The following is a 17,141-nucleotide window of genomic DNA, read 5'->3' as shown; positions in this document are numbered from 1 at the left end:
TAAACCAAACCACTTCAGCAATCCTTCAACGCCCACGACTTAACATCTATATATAGTTAACTAATTTATTCCAATTACAACTACAAGCAATGACTATATTACAACACTAAGAAATTCTATAACACTAAATCGGATAATGCATAATACACTAGGGAATCGTACAATTGATAATTAACACTCAGACTAACGAACAAGACGAGTGGCTAAAACTATTTACAAACTGGTGACAAAAACATAATTCCGTGACACCTTCCCCCTTTCCAAGTCTATTTTGGGGTTGGAAAACACAAAAAATAGAGATTAAAAGAAAAGGACTACTGTAGGCATATGGGGCTAGAAAACTAAAGCAAGCTTAAACTCTACCGAGGGCGTCCACGTTGCTGTTCTTTTTTCCACTCTTATGTTCGATGATCATATCGTATTCCTGCAGTGTAATACTCCATCGAAGAAGTTTCCTACTCTTGTTTCGCACTTGATTCAGCCATGTTAACGGGTTGTGATCAGTTTGTAAGATAAAAGTTCTGCCAAAAAGATAGTATCTGAATGTCTGAACAGCCCACACGATTCCTAAACACTCTTTTTCTGTTGTACTTAATTTTGCCTCTCTGGGCTGTAACTTCCTGCTGGCATAGGCGACTGGATGTTCTTCACCATTCTTACCTTTTTGACACAAAATAGCTCCAAGGCCTCTATTGGAAGCATCGACCTGCAAAATAAATTCTTCATCCCAATGAGGTGGCCTTAGTACCGGAGGTTTTTGCATAGCCTCCTTTAAATCTAAGAAAGCCTTTTCGTGATCGTGCAGCCAACTAACCTTAGTTGGATTTTTTCCTCTTGTTAAATCCGTCAAGACGGATGCTCTTTCAGAAAAATTGGGGATAAACTTACGATAATAGCCGACCATCCCTAAAAAAGATCTTACTTGTTTTTTGGTTTGAGGTCTGGGATATTCGACGATTGACTGAACTAAAGCTTTACGTGGTTCGATCCTATCCCCTCCAATGCGATGTCCGACAAAATCTACAGTTTTCATGGCTATCTTACATTTAGAGGGTCGTGCATGTAAATTGTATTCTCGAAGGCGCTCTAGGATTTGGCGTAAATCTGACAGGTGTTGTGCGAATGTAGAAGGCGTATCCACCTCAACATCGTCTATGTAGGCATCAGCGCAATCCAAATCTTTCAATACTACGTCAGTCATCATCCTCTGAAAGGTGGCGGGAGCTGTCTTCATTCCGAAAGGCATAACAAGAAACTCGTATAAGCCCCTAGAAGTAATGAACGCAGATTTCTCAATAGTTGCCTTCTCCAAAGGAACTTGCCAATATCCCTTCGTAAGATCAAGTGTAGTTATATACTTTGCGGCTGCAACCTTCTCTATCATTTTATCCACGTTTGGAATTGGATATGCATCCATTTTTGTAATCTTATTTAGTTTCCTATAATCGACGCAAAATCGGATAGTTCCGTCTGGTTTTGGAACAACTACAACGGGAAACGCCCATGGGCTGTTTGAGGGACGAATTATTCCTAACTCTAACATCTTATCAATTTCTTTATTTACTTCGGTTTCGAGACTCTGTGGTATTCTATAGGGGGAACATCGTATTGGCAGAGAGTCGTCTATGTCGATCCGGTGAGTTGCCGCGGACGTTACGTTAGGCCTTCCAGAGAACACATCAGTGTATTCCTGCAGTAGCAATTCGACCTGGTTTCTGTGAAGTTTTGATAGATCCTTGGAGATCTCCACGTCTTCCCATGTTTCTTCGTTTGAAATTGCTGGAACATCTCGTTCATGTGGTAAGGGCATCTCGAGCGATTCTTGCAAGACAAGTGCAACCATTTCATCACGACTCTGCCATTTACTCAAAAGGTTTATATAATACGTACGATGTGGTTTATGTGCCTTGCCAGTATCGAGTTCGTAATTGAGCCCGTCATTCAACACTTTAGTAACTCTGTATGGGCCTTGCCAGGAAACTTCCAACTTGCTACCTGGCGTGGGCAGTAAAACCAAGGCTTTGTCTCCAACTTCAAAACGTCTTCTGGAACTGTGAATGTCATACAGTCGCTTTTGCGTCCCTTGTGATTTCTTCAAGTGCTCTTGAACCGCCTGCTGCATCACTGCGAGTCTTCGTCTAATTTCGAGGACATGGGTCACCAAACCTTTCCCAGAGGGATGTTTTTCTAACCATGTCTCTTTTATAACAGCTAAAGGTCCCCTAACCATACGACCATACAGTAACTCGAATGGGGAATACCCAGTTGACTCACAAGGAACTTCCCTGTAGGCAAATAACAAATATGGGAGGTACTTATCCCAATGCGCCACCTGCTCTCGAACAAACTTTTTAAGCATCACTTTCAATGTGCCATTGAAACGTTCCACTAAGCCATTAGCCTCTGGATGGTACACTGAGGTTTTGATCCTAGAGATCCCTAACTGATCATACAATTGCGCCATAAGGTTACCAACAAAATTAGCGGCTTGATCTGAAACTATTTCTTCTGGGATTCCGACTCTGCAAAAATACTGGATAAGGGCATCAGCAATGGTCTTCGAATTGATGTTTCTTAGCGGTATGGCTTCGGGATAACGTGTTGCGTAGTCAACGATAGTCAAAATATATTTGAAGCCTGTTGTTGTTCGCGGTAATTCTCCAACAATGTCGATGGCTATCTTTCGAAAAGGTTCTGTTTCAATTTTTACAGGGTTCAAAGGCGCCCTTTGCGATTTCATTTTGCGTTGCACCAATTGACACTGCGGGCAGGTTGCACAATATTTGCGAACATCAAAGTTGAAACCGGGCCAAAAGAAATGGGCTGCTATTCGATTAAGTGTTTTCGTGCTTCCCATGTGGCCAGCTAGGGGAATGGTATGGCCAACACGAAGAATTTCATCTCTATAGGCTTCTGGAACCACTATGCGATCGACAAACTTTACCCCATTATGAAAGTCTCCCAAAAACTTACGATGCAAAAGTAATCCTTTTTCAATAAAATAACCATCCGCTTCTTCAGGGGGCTTCTGAGACACTTTACTACGAGCCTTTTCGAGTGTTACATCTGATTGCTGATCTTCCATGAGCTGACACCTATTTCTATCCAGAATGTTATGTGCAAAATTCTCCATACGTGACTCCTGCCTCTCCTCACTTTCCACATTCTTTTCTTCGTTCCCAGAAGGCTCCTGCTCCTCAAAGAGTGTTGGCAAAACACCTTCTATCAGACCGTTATCCTTCTTTGTCTCTTTCTGCGACAAATTTCTAACTGCGAATGAGTTTTTTCGATCAATCATCTCATCTGCTCGCTTCTGCGCCTCCTCTAATGATTTTTGTCGTCGGGTCATTACGAATGCCTCGTTATGTTCCCTATCGTGAGCCAAAATATTGTTTTCCCATTGATCCAATATATTTTTCTTGCAGAGGGTCTGACCAAAAGACGACCTACCAAGTAGACAGTCAACGGGTAGCCTGTCAAATACCCCCACCAATTCCTTGTACTTTCCCTGTTCACTCTCAATTTCTACCCAGGCTAAAGGTATTACCAGCCGTTTGCCTGCTGCGGTTAAGACAGTAATCTTTTCACCGGACAAAGATGCATCGCTAACATATCTTTTGTGAACGAGGGTTCTCGTACACCCAGAATCGACTACCATCTCAGCTTGTTTGCCCGAAATTCTGCCTCTAACATTGCACGCTGGGAACTCTAATTGGTCAGTCTTAAGTGGCGTCATACATAAAAGATACCCTTGTGAAGTTGTATTGCGAGTTCTTCCACAGTTATACGACATATGTCCCTTTTTACCACACTTGAAACAAGTCACCTCAGGCTTTGCGTTCCTAACGCTGGGTGGAACAAATTTTTGGGGAACTACTGACTTTTGGCCTTGTTTTGGTTGCGTTGGCGACGTACCCTCTTTTACATTCAATTCCTTGTTTTGCTTAAAACCTTGCCCCCTACTAAAAGAAGCATATTTACCCGAAATTAGTGGACCTTTTCTTGCCTGAACGTGAAGATTCGCGAGATTTCCGAGATCCTCGGCAGTTTTTGGCTTCTGCTCCTTCAACCAAGCTCTCAGTTCTGGACTGACTGCATCTAGGAGTCTTTCCATCACTATCTGTTCTAAGATCTTGTTAGCATCCCCAGTTGCCTCGGCAACAGCCATCCAACGGTCCAAGTACCTTCGAGTTCTATTGCCCCATTGCACGAAGTCTTCATCTGCCGTTTTCTCGGAGGTTCTAAATCTATACCTATAGTGATCTGCCGTCAGTTGGTACGCTTTAATAATTATGGCCTTGCTCTGCTTGTAGTCTTGTGAGGCCGGTTCTGGAATTTCTAGGTAAATGGATTTGGCCTTTTCGGTGAGTTTGGGAACAAGATTTCCAACCCACTCTGCCTCAGGTAAAGATTGGGCCTTAGCTGTCATCTCGAAAATCCTAAAGTAATCATCTATGTCTTCACTTTCCCTCATTTCCCTGATTTTTATAAACTTGGTTTTTTTTACGGCACTCTGTTGCCTATTCACGTCTCGAATGGTAAACTCTTCATTCTCGTGTCTAAGACTTCGCAATCGTTCCTCTTCCCTAATGGATCTTTCCTCTTCCTCACGTGCTTTCTGCCTTTCAAATTCCCTTCTCTCCCTCTCCAATTCCCTTTCAAACTCTCTTTTCTCCCTTTCGGCGTCCCTTTCGTCCTGCATTATTTTCCTACGCAGTTCTAAAACGGCTAATTCTCGCTCTTGTAATTTCATCTGCTGTTCAAAGCTCAATTCATTAAGTAATTCGGTCTTATCCTCTGTAGCACTAAAGTCCAGTTCCTTTGCCGCTGCGGGACTTTCACCCCTCATAAGTCTATCCTGCATTCTCAATTTACTTGCTAAAGTTTTCACCCCGTCTTTTCTTACAAATAGAAGAGATCTTTTCCTTGCTTCAGCTCTAAGGTCTTCCAAAGACCAAGAATTATAGTCAGGACCTTTTGCAGCTATAATGCTTATAAGTGTGGCGCTCAATTGTATCTGAGGTGTGTGTGACTCCCACGGGAAAAGTATCCCACTCCTGACACCAAAAATATGTGATGGTGTGTTCGCACACAAAACGAAAAAAAACAATAACACACACACGCCCCTTCCCACAATTGCGCAACGCACAAGCATGAAACTTATAACGAATATAATTTTAAAGATTTTAATTTAGAAGAGGGAAAAAAAAGAAAAAAAAACCTAAACTTGCTTAACTTATATTTAAATGACAACAGTAATTAAAATAAACTAAATACTTTACTTTAAATATTTACAATATTAAACAGTTCCGTTCAGTTCTTCGCTTTCACTCCAAAAAGCAACTAACCAACAAACCAACAAACCGACTAACCCACAAACCAACAAACCTCAGCCAGCAATGCAGCTTTAAACCAACTGCTTCTCGGTCCGCCTCTGTTTCTGCTCTCCGGCGCCTTCTATCTTTCTCGGACTTTACGTGTCGTGTTCCTCTTTTGTCAACTCCGCCGGCGCTCAGCTTTTCCCGTTCTCCTTTTCACTAAAGAGTCGTACAGTAATATTCTCCTCGCTCGTTCCTCCACCGTAGACAAAGGGGTTTTGTCTTGATGAACGGTTGGGATCTGCTAATGACTTTCAGCATTGACTGTTTGAGCGTTTCTGCCGTCCACTTTCTTCTAAAATTGGCCTTTCCTCTTGTCAACAAACCTTGCACCAATATTAAACCAAACCACTTCAGCAATCCTCCAACGCCCACGACTTAACATCTATATATAGTTAACTAATTTATTCCAATTACAACTACAAGCAATGACTATATTACAACACTAAGAAATTCTATAACACTAAATCGGATAATGCATAATACACTAGGGAATCGTACAATTGATAATTAACACTCAGACTAACGAACAAGACGAGTGGCTAAAACTATTTACAAACTGGTGACAAAAAACATAATTCCGTGACACCTTCCCCCTTTCCAAGTCTATTTTGGGGTTGGAAAACACAAAAAATAGAGATTAAAAGAAAAGGACTACTGTAGGCATATGGGGCTAGAAAACTAAAGCAAGCTTAAACTCTACCGAGGGCGTCCACGTTGCTGTTCTTTTTTCCACTCTTATGTTCGATGATCATATCGTATTCCTGCAGTGTAATACTCCATCGAAGAAGTTTCCTACTCTTGTTTCGCACTTGATTCAGCCATGTTAACGGGTTGTGATCAGTTTGTAAGATAAAAGTTCTGCCAAAAAGATAGTATCTGAATGTCTGAACAGCCCACACGATTCCTAAACACTCTTTTTCTGTTGTACTTAATTTTGCCTCTCTGGGCTGTAACTTCCTGCTGGCATAGGCGACTGGATGTTCTTCACCATTCTTACCTTTTTGACACAAAATAGCTCCAAGGCCTCTATTGGAAGCATCGACCTGCAAAATAAATTCTTCATCCCAATGAGGTGGCCTTAGTACCGGAGGTTTCTGCATAGCCTCCTTTAAATCTAAGAAAGCCTTTTCGTGATCGTGCAGCCAACTAACCTTAGTTGGATTTTTTCCTCTTGTTAAATCCGTCAAGACGGATGCTCTTTCAGAAAAATTGGGGATAAACTTACGATAATAGCCGACCATCCCTAAAAAAGATCTTACTTGTTTTTTGGTTTGAGGTCTGGGATATTCGACGATTGACTGAACTAAAGCTTTACGTGGTTCGATCCTATCCCCTCCAATGCGATGTCCGACAAAATCTACAGTTTTCATGGCTATCTTACATTTAGAGGGTCGTGCATGTAAATTGTATTCTCGAAGGCGCTCTAGGATTTGGCGTAAATCTGACAGGTGTTGTGCGAATGTAGAAGGCGTATCCACCTCAACATCGTCTATGTAGGCATCAGCGCAATCCAAATCTTTCAATACTACGTCAGTCATCATCCTCTGAAAGGTGGCGGGAGCTGTCTTCATTCCGAAAGGCATAACAAGAAACTCGTATAAGCCCCTAGAAGTAATGAACGCAGATTTCTCAATAGTTGCCTTCTCCAAAGGAACTTGCCAATATCCCTTCGTAAGATCAAGTGTAGTTATATACTTTGCGGCTGCAACCTTCTCTATCATTTTATCCACGTTTGGAATTGGATATGCATCCATTTTTGTAATCTTATTTAGTTTCCTATAATCGACGCAAAATCGGATAGTTCCGTCTGGTTTTGGAACAACTACAACGGGAAACGCCCATGGGCTGTTTGAGGGACGAATTATTCCTAACTCTAACATCTTATCAATTTCTTTATTTACTTCGGTTTCGAGACTCTGTGGTATTCTATAGGGGGAACATCGTATTGGCAGAGAGTCGTCTATGTCGATCCGGTGAGTTGCCGCGGACGTTACGTTAGGCCTTCCAGAGAACACATCAGTGTATTCCTGCAGTAGCAATTCGACCTGGTTTCTGTGAAGTTTTGATAGATCCTTGGAGATCTCCACGTCTTCCCATGTTTCTTCGTTTGAAATTGCTGGAACATCTCGTTCATGTGGTAAGGGCATCTCGAGCGATTCTTGCAAGACAAGTGCAACCATTTCATCACGACTCTGCCATTTACTCAAAAGGTTTATATAATACGTACGATGTGGTTTATGTGCCTTGCCAGTATCGAGTTCGTAATTGAGCCCGTCATTCAACACTTTAGTAACTCTGTATGGGCCTTGCCAGGAAACTTCCAACTTGCTACCTGGCGTGGGCAGTAAAACCAAGGCTTTGTCTCCAACTTCAAAACGTCTTCTGGAACTGTGAATGTCATACAGTCGCTTTTGCGTCCCTTGTGATTTCTTCAAGTGCTCTTGAACCGCCTGCTGCATCACTGCGAGTCTTCGTCTAATTTCGAGGACATGGGTCACCAAACCTTTCCCAGAGGGATGTTTTTCTAACCATGTCTCTTTTATAACAGCTAAAGGTCCCCTAACCATACGACCATACAGTAACTCGAATGGGGAATACCCAGTTGACTCACAAGGAACTTCCCTGTAGGCAAATAACAAATATGGGAGGTACTTATCCCAATGCGCCACCTGCTCTCGAACAAACTTTTTAAGCATCACTTTCAATGTGCCATTGAAACGTTCCACTAAGCCATTAGCCTCTGGATGGTACACTGAGGTTTTGATCCTAGAGATCCCTAACTGATCATACAATTGCGCCATAAGGTTACCAACAAAATTAGCGGCTTGATCTGAAACTATTTCTTCTGGGATTCCGACTCTGCAAAAATACTGGATAAGGGCATCAGCAATGGTCTTCGAATTGATGTTTCTTAGCGGTATGGCTTCGGGATAACGTGTTGCGTAGTCAACGATAGTCAAAATATATTTGAAGCCTGTTGTTGTTCGCGGTAATTCTCCAACAATGTCGATGGCTATCTTTCGAAAAGGTTCTGTTTCAATTTTTACAGGGTTCAAAGGCGCCCTTTGCGATTTCATTTTGCGTTGCACCAATTGACACTGCGGGCAGGTTGCACAATATTTGCGAACATCAAAGTTGAAACCGGGCCAAAAGAAATGGGCTGCTATTCGATTAAGTGTTTTCGTGCTTCCCATGTGGCCAGCTAGGGGAATGGTATGGCCAACACGAAGAATTTCATCTCTATAGGCTTCTGGAACCACTATGCGATCGACAAACTTTACCCCATTATGAAAGTCTCCCAAAAACTTACGATGCAAAAGTAATCCTTTTTCAATAAAATAACCATCCGCTTCTTCAGGGGGCTTCTGAGACACTTTACTACGAGCCTTTTCGAGTGTTACATCTGATTGCTGATCTTCCATGAGCTGACACCTATTTCTATCCAGAATGTTATGTGCAAAATTCTCCATACGTGACTCCTGCCTCTCCTCACTTTCCACATTCTTTTCTTCGTTCCCAGAAGGCTCCTGCTCCTCAAAGAGTGTTGGCAAAACACCTTCTATCAGACCGTTATCCTTCTTTGTCTCTTTCTGCGACAAATTTCTAACTGCGAATGAGTTTTTTCGATCAATCATCTCATCTGCTCGCTTCTGCGCCTCCTCTAATGATTTTTGTCGTCGGGTCATTACGAATGCCTCGTTATGTTCCCTATCGTGAGCCAAAATATTGTTTTCCCATTGATCCAATATATTTTTCTTGCAGAGGGTCTGACCAAAAGACGACCTACCAAGTAGACAGTCAACGGGTAGCCTGTCAAATACCCCCACCAATTCCTTGTACTTTCCCTGTTCACTCTCAATTTCTACCCAGGCTAAAGGTATTACCAGCCGTTTGCCTGCTGCGGTTAAGACAGTAATCTTTTCACCGGACAAAGATGCATCGCTAACATATCTTTTGTGAACGAGGGTTCTCGTACACCCAGAATCGACTACCATCTCAGCTTGTTTGCCCGAAATTCTGCCTCTAACATTGCACGCTGGGAACTCTAATTGGTCAGTCTTAAGTGGCGTCATACATAAAAGATACCCTTGTGAAGTTGTATTGCGAGTTCTTCCACAGTTATACGACATATGTCCCTTTTTACCACACTTGAAACAAGTCACCTCAGGCTTTGCGTTCCTAACGCTGGGTGGAACAAATTTTTGGGGAACTACTGACTTTTGGCCTTGTTTTGGTTGCGTTGGCGACGTACCCTCTTTTACATTCAATTCCTTGTTTTGCTTAAAACCTTGCCCCCTACTAAAAGAAGCATATTTACCCGAAATTAGTGGACCTTTTCTTGCCTGAACGTGAAGATTCGCGAGATTTCCGAGATCCTCGGCAGTTTTTGGCTTCTGCTCCTTCAACCAAGCTCTCAGTTCTGGACTGACTGCATCTAGGAGTCTTTCCATCACTATCTGTTCTAAGATCTTGTTAGCATCCCCAGTTGCCTCGGCAACAGCCATCCAACGGTCCAAGTACCTTCGAGTTCTATTGCCCCATTGCACGAAGTCTTCATCTGCCGTTTTCTCGGAGGTTCTAAATCTATACCTATAGTGATCTGCCGTCAGTTGGTACGCTTTAATAATTATGGCCTTGCTCTGCTTGTAGTCTTGTGAGGCCGGTTCTGGAATTTCTAGGTAAATGGATTTGGCCTTTTCGGTGAGTTTGGGAACAAGATTTCCAACCCACTCTGCCTCAGGTAAAGATTGGGCCTTAGCTGTCATCTCGAAAATCCTAAAGTAATCATCTATGTCTTCACTTTCCCTCATTTCCCTGATTTTTATAAACTTGGTTTTTTTTACGGCACTCTGTTGCCTATTCACGTCTCGAATGGTAAACTCTTCATTCTCGTGTCTAAGACTTCGCAATCGTTCCTCTTCCCTAATGGATCTTTCCTCTTCCTCACGTGCTTTCTGCCTTTCAAATTCCCTTCTCTCCCTCTCCAATTCCCTTTCAAACTCTCTTTTCTCCCTTTCGGCGTCCCTTTCGTCCTGCATTATTTTCCTACGCAGTTCTAAAACGGCTAATTCTCGCTCTTGTAATTTCATCTGCTGTTCAAAGCTCAATTCATTAAGTAATTCGGTCTTATCCTCTGTAGCACTAAAGTCCAGTTCCTTTGCCGCTGCGGGACTTTCACCCCTCATAAGTCTATCCTGCATTCTCAATTTACTTGCTAAAGTTTTCACCCCGTCTTTTCTTACAAATAGAAGAGATCTTTTCCTTGCTTCAGCTCTAAGGTCTTCCAAAGACCAAGAATTATAGTCAGGACCTTTTGCAGCCATAATGCTTATAAGTGTGGCGCTCAATTGTATCTGAGGTGTGTGTGACTCCCACGGGAAAAGTATCCCACTCCTGACACCAAAAATATGTGATGGTGTGTTCGCACACAAAACGAAAAAAAACAATAACACACACACGCCCCTTCCCACAATTGCGCAACGCACAAGCATGAAACTTATAACGAATATAATTTTAAAGATTTTAATTTAGAAGAGGGAAAAAAAAGAAAAAAAAACCTAAACTTGCTTAACTTATATTTAAATGACAACAGTAATTAAAATAAACTAAATACTTTACTTTAAATATTTACAATATTAAACAGTTCCGTTCAGTTCTTCGCTTTCACTCCAAAAAGCAACTAACCAACAAACCAACAAACCGACTAACCCACAAACCAACAAACCTCAGCCAGCAATGCAGCTTTAAACCAACTGCTTCTCGGTCCGCCTCTGTTTCTGCTCTCCGGCGCCTTCTATCTTTCTCGGACTTTACGTGTCGTGTTCCTCTTTTGTCAACTCCGCCGGCGCTCAGCTTTTCCCGTTCTCCTTTTCACTAAAGAGTCGTACAGTAATATTCTCCTCGCTCGTTCCTCCACCGTAGACAAAGGGGTTTTGTCTTGATGAACGGTTGGGATCTGCTAATGACTTTCAGCATTGACTGTTTGAGCGTTTCTGCCGTCCACTTTCTTCTAAAATTGGCCTTTCCTCTTGTCAACAAACCTTGCACCAATATTAAACCAAACCACTTCAGCAATCCTCCAACGCCCACGACTTAACATCTATATATAGTTAACTAATTTATTCCAATTACAACTACAAGCAATGACTATATTACAACACTAAGAAATTCTATAACACTAAATCGGATAATGCATAATACACTAGGGAATCGTACAATTGATAATTAACACTCAGACTAACGAACAAGACGAGTGGCTAAAACTATTTACAAACTGGTGACAAAAAACATAATTCCGTGACACCACAAATTCAAAATTAAAAAATAAAATAAGATAAAAAATTCAAAATTAACCAATTCAAAACTTTTGAATTCTACATATGTTGTTTGTGATTTGCCATTTTTTTCCCGTCATTCCGTGCCGGAAATAGGTAAATGTATGATAGAGAGAGAATACACGAAATGTTCACTTCGTGTTGGATGTCAAACTCGGCCTTGCATCTAATTATCTGTATTTCTGGACATAGGTGACGGCTTCAAGAGAAATTTAATCAATACCTAAAGCACGTTAGGCTCAGCTCTGTTAGAATATTGTTCTTGTTTTTTTTCAGAACAACTCATGTTTGCAGCTGGCTTGGTTGACCCTAATGAGATTTTCTACGGTGAAGGCTACCACCCAGGTGGTGACATGTATTATCCCGAAGCAATGGGACAGCCTCCTCAAGAAATGGGGTACCCTCCTCAAGAAATGGGATACCCTCCTCAAGAAATGGGATACCCTCCTCAAGATATGGGATACCCTATGGGAGATATGAATTATGCCCAGAACAATACGGGGTATGCAGAGGGGATGGGCGGAGCACAGGGAACCTATGTGACAAACAATGTTCCTCCAAGTGGTCCGATGCCTATTGAGGGTGAATTTGTTCCACATACTTATTACGAGGATGATCATGGCGGATCTGAGGATGAGACAAACTGAAATTCATACCATCAAACGATCCTTGAATAAAATCGTTCCTCCGATTATCCTTTCAATGTTGAGTTTGGCTAAGTCTTTATTTCTTTTTTAAGTTTTTAATGTTGAAACCGTGCGACAGAACCCAACAGTTGTTTTTGTCTTGTAACGATAGTTTGCCGTAAACGTATCCGGTAGATAACATGAATGTAATTGATGATAAATCACAGATAACGAGTAAGTCTTAAATCTTCATTCTTTTGAAAATTTTGTGTCACGTGAAGTTGACTAATAAAAGGTTTCGATCTTTATGGACAAAAAATGGTGTCTTTTGCCTGCTGGCTTTAAATCAAGATTATGATTTGAAACCACCCTGATTTGCATGCAAATGTAAATCATTGTATATGTAAAAGTAAGTAATTTTAAGAAAACGACGAAACGTTTGAGTTTATAAAACATGTTTCGACAGAAACTTCTGCCATCCTCAGTTATAAGGCCTGTTCCAAACGTCGTGCTACTGCCGTGCCGAACTCAAATGAAATTGTCATTTCCATTTAAGCACGGCAGTAGCACTCCGTTTGAAACCATTAAGCGCTGCACGGCTGACTTAGGTTCGGCACGACTACTTAGCATGGCAGGACTTAACGTGCCCCACGGCAGTAGCACGACTTGGTTTCAAACGGCGTGCTATTGTTGCGCCGAACTCAAATCAAAAATTAATTTAATGTATTTTGCATTATGTGCATACTATTACGCTGGATGGATGGTTTGTTTTCTCTTTTGAATTTGGCGCGACTGTATTAGGTTCGACGTTTCAAACCGCTGCCGTGCCATCGTCGTGCCACTGCCAAGCCAATTCATTTGAGTTCGGCACGGCAGTAGCACGACGTTTGGAACAGGCCTTAGTCAGAATACAAAGCATTTATAATAAATAGAAAATGCTAATGTGAAAAATAGTAACCACAGAATGAAGTATAGCAGGAAAATGTGGGAATTAAAAACATAGTTTAAGGTTAACATGGTATAATTGTTGATTCAAAGAGGGTTGTTCTCTCTAAATATGAATAGCCTCTTTTATCTTAAGTTGAAAACTTATGAAGGCGTGATCTAAAACACGAAAACATACGGCTGAACACGAGTGACACGTGACAATGCTCAGAATTCTGCAGATGTTTGAAAATGTGAGAGGCCCTATCACTGGTGAAATGCTCCTTCACACGCGTGGGAAAATGCCGGACCGTTTCGCCGACGTAACAGGCATCACAGCCCGCCCATGGAAACTTGTAAACCACACTGGAACGGAGCCCGCCAGGGATATAGGGTGTTTCATGCCGAACATGTTGCGATGGTAAAAGAAGAAAAAAACTAGTTTTATATCTAAATCATTGGGGAACCTTTTTTTGAGTAACAACAGAAAATGCCTATGTAGGGTAACTTAAAGTAAAACGTAGGTGAGGTGGTGGGAAGGGAACCCAGGGGGAAGTGATTGCTTTGGGTCCCAGTGATGGATGTAACGATTTATAACCTTTTCAATTAGGTGAGCAGGAAAAAGGTTTCTTTTAAGGATATCCATAAGCTTAGTGATGTCCTCATGAAACCCTAACCAGGTGTTATTAATCTTATAGGACCTATCAACGAAAGTCTTATATGAGACCTACTTTGTAAGAGTACGAGGTAAAGCTAATAGCTCAGTCAAGGTTTTCTTACGGTAAACTCTAGTAGAGAAAAATTGGGGTTGTTCTTATCGATCACGACGTCTACAAAGGGAAACTTGTGACTGACCTCTTTTTCCATAGTAAACCTGATGTTAGGGTGCCTTGAGCTGGGATAATCGAAAAATATATATTCCCACATTTTGACGCTATACTTCATTCCGTTGTTACTATTTTTCACATTAGCATTTTCTATTTATTATAAATTCAGCTTTCGTCGCTTTGTATTCTGACTAACTGAGGATGACAGAAGTTTCTGTTTAAAACATGTTTTATAAACTCAAAGGTTTCGGCGTTTTCTTATTTTTTTTAACTTGTCTGCTACTATCAAGACCATTTGGTAAATGTAAGTGCTATGTTTATCGTGAAAGTGCACTGCACTTAGCTATCAAGCTAGTTCACAGGCTCCCCACTTTTGATAATCTGAAAGAAACTATTCAAACTTTACAGAAACATGGTTAAGATCCCCAACTTACAGGAAGCAATCAGTTGGCTATTTACAAAGTGTGGTAGAGTTGAATCCGGGATAACCGGGAAGAAATCCGTACCAGGGGCCCGTTTCTCGAAATTGCCGAAAACCTTTCGGGCCCGAAAAGCCATTTGTAAGATGAAACTGTCAACGGCTTGTTTTGGAAAGGCGAACATGTTTTCAAGCTAACTAAAAGAACTATGTCTGTGAAGTTTGACGACTTAAATCCTCTCCGTTCTTGAGATACAAAAGGAATTGTGACACCCGAAAATGCCCCGAAAAGTTTCGGGACTTTCGAGAAACGGGCCCCAGAGGTTAGAACGGGATTTGAACCCGGGGCAACCGCATGGAAACCCACAGTAATGCCGATTGTTATGAAGCAACTTTCCATAAGCTACTTGTATCAGCTTATTTAGCTTAAATTTTTGAGCTTGCATTCTCATCTCTTTTATAGACATGTCATTAACGTTTGCAAGGAGAGGATGCGGGAGAGAACGCATCCACAACCGACATGGGCTTCTTCCAATGAAAATTTTTTTCAATCTAAATAGCTACAGGAGCTCATCTTGTAGCTGTTATTACAGTTGTGCCCACGAACAGTCTTCTCTGGTGACTTGAAAGCCTCGCTTCCGAGCGCTCTGAAGCGTGAGGTCAAGATGATTGGATTAAAAATCTTCTATGTTTAAGTTCTATGGACAAAGGTTTGCCTCTGACTCTTGATATATTTCAACAGACGTTTCGGCTAATTCTTAAGCCTTTTCCAGTAATATGAATGCGAATTTCCTATCATACGCTATTTAAAGTAACGTAGCGCGAAGCTTGCGCGCGTGACCATGCAATTCATGCTCGCGCGATGCCTTTGTAGGCTTCTGGAAGTACGATATGATTGTTTCCAGCGTTCGGGTAAAAAGTAGAGTGCCAGGCTTCGAGCAAAAGTCGCTCGTGGTAATTAGCTTCGAAACCAACGACCTTGACATTTTCAGAGTTCATGATGTGGCTGAAATGGTGGAAATGGCTTGCGACTTTGGAGTTTTGGTCAAAACCTGCGACTGCCTTTTTGTACTCCGCAATTCGGCTCTTTAATGATCTTTCTGTTTGGCCATAGTACACAAAATTACACTGTGTGCAATTGATTTTGTACACTTGGCCTGGTTTCTGGAGGTCAGAATCGTCTAGCTCTTTGGGGCGCAAAAAAAGCTGTTGATGGTTAGTTGTGGTTTGTAAGCTACTTTGACCTTTTGTTGTGCGACCTATTTTCTCGGAAACGCCCTGTACATATGGCCGCACTACAAAGCCATGGAAGTTGTTATCGGCGGGTTGTTTTGAATAAAGGACATGGAATAGTCGTTATCTCGCAGAACGGCTTTGACTCGTTGCGTTTCTTCTCGTCTTGCTTTATTCGTTGACGGAATGTTGTTTGCTCTTTTCAGTGAAGTGTTAACTACGGATCTTTTGTGGCACAAAGGGTGACACGAAAAGAAATCGAGATAATGAATCTTCGAAGCCTGGCACTCTACTTTGGACCCGAACGCTGGGAATGATCATATCCTACTTCCAGAAGCCTACAAAGGCATCGTGCGAGCATGAATCAAGGTCACGCGCGCAAGCTTCGCGCTACGTCAATTTAAATAGCGTGTGATAACGAACTTCGCTTTCATATCACTGATGAAGGTTTAAGAATTAGCTGAAACGTTTTAGGAGTAAACTCATTAAAGACTTAAAGGCAGCTCACAGCGGCCATTTTTTTGCCCTGACTCACCCTTTTTTCTAAGTTTTAAAGTGAGCTTAAGTCTAGAGACAATTTAATAAAAAAAAAAAAAAGAAACTGACTAAATAGCGGCAAACGTGTCGTTGAATAGACTTGCCACAAGTCGATCTCACGAGAATCTCAGGAGAAAATGTATTGGCGAGCGAAACGTGATTTTTCGTACGCGAAGTGGATGAGTGAGCGACGAAGTCGCGAGACGTTCGTTCCGCGCGCCATCTACATGAGACGAAGGACTTTTCGATAGTCTAGTCGTTGAATTGCTCTTCAACCTTTGTCTTTAACGCCTGCAATGCCGCCGCTCTCTTAATCTGCACAACTCGTGTTAAAAAACATGGATAATTTTGCCACAATTCAGTCAGTGCACCTACTTCATCGTAACTCCAAGAACGGTTTTTTTGGTCTCTTTTTCCCCACCTTGACGATGAATGACAAATTCCTTTGTGATTCAACATTGAAAAATCGCAGCAAAATTGCACTGAGTTTCGAGCAAACTCGAAACCCTTGCGATATCGCGGCGTCTAATCGCTATAAAATCGCACCCGGTTTACACGTGCGCTTTTCGACTTGCAACTTGAGCGCAACAAAAATCACATGTGTAACGGGCCTTAATAGGACGCTCGCTCCAAATTGTTGTAACATGGTGAGCAACCTTAAAATCAAAAATGGAACTAGCTGGACTGGAGACGACAGGAGCTCTTGCAAAAAATCAGTGGACTGTGATACATGTAAGTTTGTGCTACCGCTGTTGTTTAAGTTAACTGGGACGTTTCAGTACATGTAGTTTGGTACACATGTGACGGTATTTATTTTTTCCCTTGGAATTTTTAACAGGATACCCAGGTTAAGAATAAAC

General features: G+C 41.8%; 2 protein-coding genes across 2 annotated transcripts; both read right to left on the bottom strand.

The window, feature by feature from the left end:
• Positions 1 to 352: 352 nt before the first annotated feature.
• LOC138025651 (uncharacterized) lies at positions 353 to 4,864 on the bottom strand. The gene has a single exon (XM_068872832.1). It carries the CDS (start codon positions 4,862 to 4,864, stop codon positions 353 to 355), a length of 4,512 nt encoding a protein of 1,503 aa, XP_068728933.1.
• Positions 4,865 to 6,070: 1,206 nt separating this feature from the next.
• On the bottom strand, positions 6,071 to 10,705 carry LOC138025649 (uncharacterized). Its single transcript, XM_068872831.1, has one exon. It carries the CDS (start codon positions 10,703 to 10,705, stop codon positions 6,071 to 6,073), a length of 4,635 nt encoding a protein of 1,544 aa, XP_068728932.1.
• Positions 10,706 to 17,141: the final 6,436 nt, after the last annotated feature.

This window comes from Montipora capricornis, chromosome 12 (assembly GCF_036669925.1).
Source record: "Montipora capricornis isolate CH-2021 chromosome 12, ASM3666992v2, whole genome shotgun sequence".
Lineage (NCBI taxonomy): Eukaryota > Metazoa > Cnidaria > Anthozoa > Scleractinia > Acroporidae > Montipora > Montipora capricornis.
Note: the sequence above shows the minus strand (reverse complement) of the source record. Positions and strands in the feature narration are given on the sequence as shown.

Coding starts and splice junctions, on each gene's coding strand:
- LOC138025649 (XM_068872831.1), bottom strand. CDS start 10,705: ATGGCTGCAAAAGGTCCTGACTATAATTCTTGGTCTTTGGAAGACCTT.
- LOC138025651 (XM_068872832.1), bottom strand. CDS start 4,864: ATGCAGGATAGACTTATGAGGGGTGAAAGTCCCGCAGCGGCAAAGGAA.